Source organism: Callithrix jacchus, chromosome 8 (assembly GCF_049354715.1).
Source record: "Callithrix jacchus isolate 240 chromosome 8, calJac240_pri, whole genome shotgun sequence".
NCBI lineage: Eukaryota > Metazoa > Chordata > Mammalia > Primates > Cebidae > Callithrix > Callithrix jacchus.
This window is the reverse complement of record NC_133509.1, coordinates 128170677-128174139: the sequence shown is the minus strand read 5'-3', so window position 1 is coordinate 128174139 and position 3463 is coordinate 128170677. Positions and strand designations below refer to the sequence as shown.

Genomic DNA, 3463 nt, shown 5'->3' with positions numbered 1-3463 from the left:
TTTCACAGCAGTTCTCAGTAAATTTTCTTTTCTTTTTTTGAGATGGAGTTTCGCTCTTGTTGCCCAGGCTGGAGTGCAATATGATTTTGGCTCACCACAACTTCCACTTACCGGGTTCAAGTGATTCTCCTGCCTCAAACTCCCGAGTAGCTGGGATCACAGGCGTGGCTTATTTTGTATTTTTAGTAGAGACAGGATTTCTCCATGTTGGTCAGGCTGGTCTTGAACTCCCGTCCTCAGGTGATCCGCCAGCTCAGCCTCCCAAAGTACGGGGATTACAGGTGTGAGCCACCGTGCCCAGTGGTTCTTGGTAAATTTTCATCAGCTTCCACGATGTTTGGAAAATAATTTGCACACATATTACCAAGAACGAGTGTTTCGTTTTATTTAACGTTTAAGCAGAACATTTTTGACTATACATCTATGTAATGCACACTACTAAAAAAGTGCAAAATATTCAACATAAACATAAGGAAAGTGAATACTACAATGGTTGCATCAACCCAACTAGGTAATTTTGCTCGGTTAAAGACACAGCTTTTTCTGAAAGTTTTTTGGACGTTAACAGCTGCTCAACGTCTTCTTCCATCTACTGCTTTCTGAAATTCTTGATATTGCCTAGCACGTACAGAGCTGGTGTTAAGAAGGTCGTAAAAAGCAACACAAGTCCAACAGCCATTTCCTGGAAGAGAAGATGACATGTGCTGTTGAGAATGGCTTCCTGAATCAGTGAGTTGCTGCCTAATAAAAACTGCTTAAAAAACATTTTGAGCATCTAGACCATTGTCCTAGAAACAGGGGCCTGGTTAAATCTAAAATGCAGATATTCAATTCATGGATCACCTGTTTTGTTTTTTTTTAATCATTTTTCTAACGGTTCTCCAGTTCCGATCTTCACACTCTGGAACTTCGATTCGGCCCAGGATTTCCACCATTTTATCGAAAATGCTAGGTCTTGGCAGTGCTGAGGATGTCCGAGGATGGTAAACCATTCCTCTTAGAAACCACAGCTCCTCTCCCCCTAGCCATGTGCCAGGATATGATAACAACGTAGGAGACCCAACCCCCGCGCGCTCCCCAGGGTCCAGGGCCTTCCAACCCTGCGCCCAACGACGGCGTCCTCAACGCGACCCTTCCCCAGGAACTTCCTCCGACGGCTGCCAAGCCACAGGCGCCTCCCACGCGAGCCCCGCACACCGTGTCCCTCCTTTCCCCACCAGTCGGGGCGGTCCGCCTGGGCCACGCCCTTCCCGCCCGCCCCGGCCGCGCCGCCATGATGGGTGGGCCTCAACTCACCACGGCAGACACTGGCCGTTGGCGCGGGGGCTCCGAGTGGGCAAAGCGGAGAGCAGGCTGCAGGGCAAGCAGGGCCACGCGGCGGTAGTGGCGGCAGACAGGACAGAGCCTGGGCAGGAGAGGCATAGCGCGTCAGATGAGATAAAGCCTGGCGTGACCAGCGGGTCAGCACAGTTGAGGTGAAGCCAAGTGGTACAAGCTCCCGGTCTGGTGAGGCAGCTGGTTTGCGCAGGCGCCCCAGCCACAAGGAGGCGCTCTGCCCGCGCCCCTGCCACGCCCCTTCTGCTCAGCACCCCTTGCTCTGCACTGCTCTTTCCGCTTAGCACCCCTGCTCTGCCCCACCCCTTCTGCCAGCACTCCCTGTTCTGCCCCACCCTTACCACCCAGCACCCCCTGTTCTGCCCCACCCCTTCTGCCCAGCACCCCCTGCTCTGTCCCACCCTTTCTGCCCAGCACCCCCTGCTCTGCCCCACCCCTTCCATTCAGCACCCCCTGCTCTGCTTCACTCTCTCCATTCAGCACCCCTGCTCTGCCTTGCCTTTTTCACTCAGCATCCCCTGCAACTTCCCAGCCCTCATTCACCTCTCTTTCCATCCACGTGTCTTACCCACTCCCAAACTCTTCTGCCACCCTCCCTAGGCCCCAACCTCACCCCACACTAAATATCTCTTTTCTGTGTGTAAGGTGAGGGACTTGGCACCCCTACTTCCATTTGTCTTACTCTCTACCTATACTCTATATACCTCTTAACATGTCCTGGCATTGGCAGAGCTTATAGCACACTGTTGTCTAATGAAAATTAAATCTTAATAAAATTTCTATAGGTTAATTCTTAACAATGAAAACCAAGAACAAGTTTTTGTAGTCTGCTGATGATGTAAAAAATATTCATGGCAGGGTCAAATAGAGTGTTTGGATCCAGTAGAGAAGGTGATGTAATTATCTGTCACAGACACTAAATTCTTATTTTTTTGTAGAGATGGGTCTCACTATGTCACCCAGGCTGATCTCAAACTCCTGGGCTCAAGCCATCCTCTTGCCTCAGCCTCCCAAAAGATGCCTTTCAAAAATCTCTGAAGGACAGTGACTTTGAGCCTAGAGTTCTATAACCATTCAAATCAGCATTTAAACAGAGAGCAAAATATATATATATTGATTTCCAAAGACTAAGGAAATTTATCACCCACAAACCCTTCCTGAAAGAACTGCTTAAGGATGTACTACAACAAAATGAAAAGGGATCTAAGAATGAGGGCTCTGTTATTATCTAATTACTTCCCAAAGGCTCTTCCTCTTAACTCTGGGGCATATCTCACCATGTTGCCCATGCTGGTCTTGAACTCCTGGCATCAACATTACAGGCATGGGATTACAGGCATGAGGCATTGTGCCAGCCTCTCTTGAGGGAAAAGTAAATATATTATGATTTTTAAATTTAGTACTGTAGTAAACCTTTATCCACTACAATGATCCCGTGTCTTCACATTGTTTCTTTCAGGGGCCTATTGTACAAGTAACACTCTAGGATTTCTCTGGATTGCTCTGTTTCTGCAGCCTGGTATCTTCCTCTTTCTTAGATTTATTTTCATTTTGCTGTAGTACATCCTTAAGCAGTTCATTCAGAAAGAGTTTGTGAGTGATACATTTCCTCAGCCCTTAGAAATAAATATATGAATTGTTTGCTCTCCATTTAAATGCTAATTTGAATGGTTATAGAATTCTAGGCTCAAAATCATTGTCATTCAGAGGTTTTCTGTAGGCATTGTTCTTTTCTTTTCCAGCATCTAGTGAACTGATAAAAAATATAATGCCAATATAGTTGTCATTCCTTTGAGTACCCTCTTATTCCTTTTGGGAATTTTTTAGGCAGGTGACTATAAAAGCAAAAGATAGTATATTTTAAAACTTTTTGTCTTTGGAACTGTGAAGTTCCTCCAGGATACTGTTAGATATGGGTATTTTTCCATTCATATGGATAAGCAGTGGGTAAGACTTTCTGTCTGAAGTCATGGTTCTTTAGCTGTGGGAGCACTATTCCTATTTATTTGCTTCTCTCTGTTTTCTTTGTTCTCAACATACAATTCTTGTTGATGGATGTTGAACCTTTTTAGTGGGTCTACAACCTTTAGTGGCTCTTTCAACCTTTTCTCATCAACTTTTTGTCCCT

General features: G+C 46.1%; 1 protein-coding gene across 1 annotated transcript; it reads right to left on the bottom strand.

Annotated features, from left to right (window-relative positions):
• Nucleotides 1-360: 360 nt before the first annotated feature.
• COX8C (cytochrome c oxidase subunit 8C) lies at nt 361-1505 on the bottom strand. Its single transcript, XM_002754238.6, has 2 exons — nt 1297-1505; nt 361-682 (listed from the first exon to the last, which is right to left on the bottom strand). The coding sequence occupies exons 1-2, from the start codon at nt 1420-1422 to the stop codon at nt 590-592; spliced, it is 219 nt and encodes a 72-aa protein (XP_002754284.1). The 5' UTR covers nt 1423-1505; the 3' UTR covers nt 361-589.
• Between the last annotated feature and the right edge of the window lie 1958 nt (nt 1506-3463).

What these genes read in the sequence shown, in the direction of transcription:
- COX8C (XM_002754238.6), bottom strand. Translation starts at nt 1,422, where the DNA reads ATGCCTCTCCTGCCCAGGCTCTGTCCTGTCTGCCGCCACTACCGCCGC. An exon ending in AACGGCCAGTGTCTGCCGTG is followed by an intron (nt 683 to 1,296) that starts GTGAGTTGAGGC and finishes CTTCTCTTCCAG; the next exon opens with GAAATGGCTGTTGGACTTGT.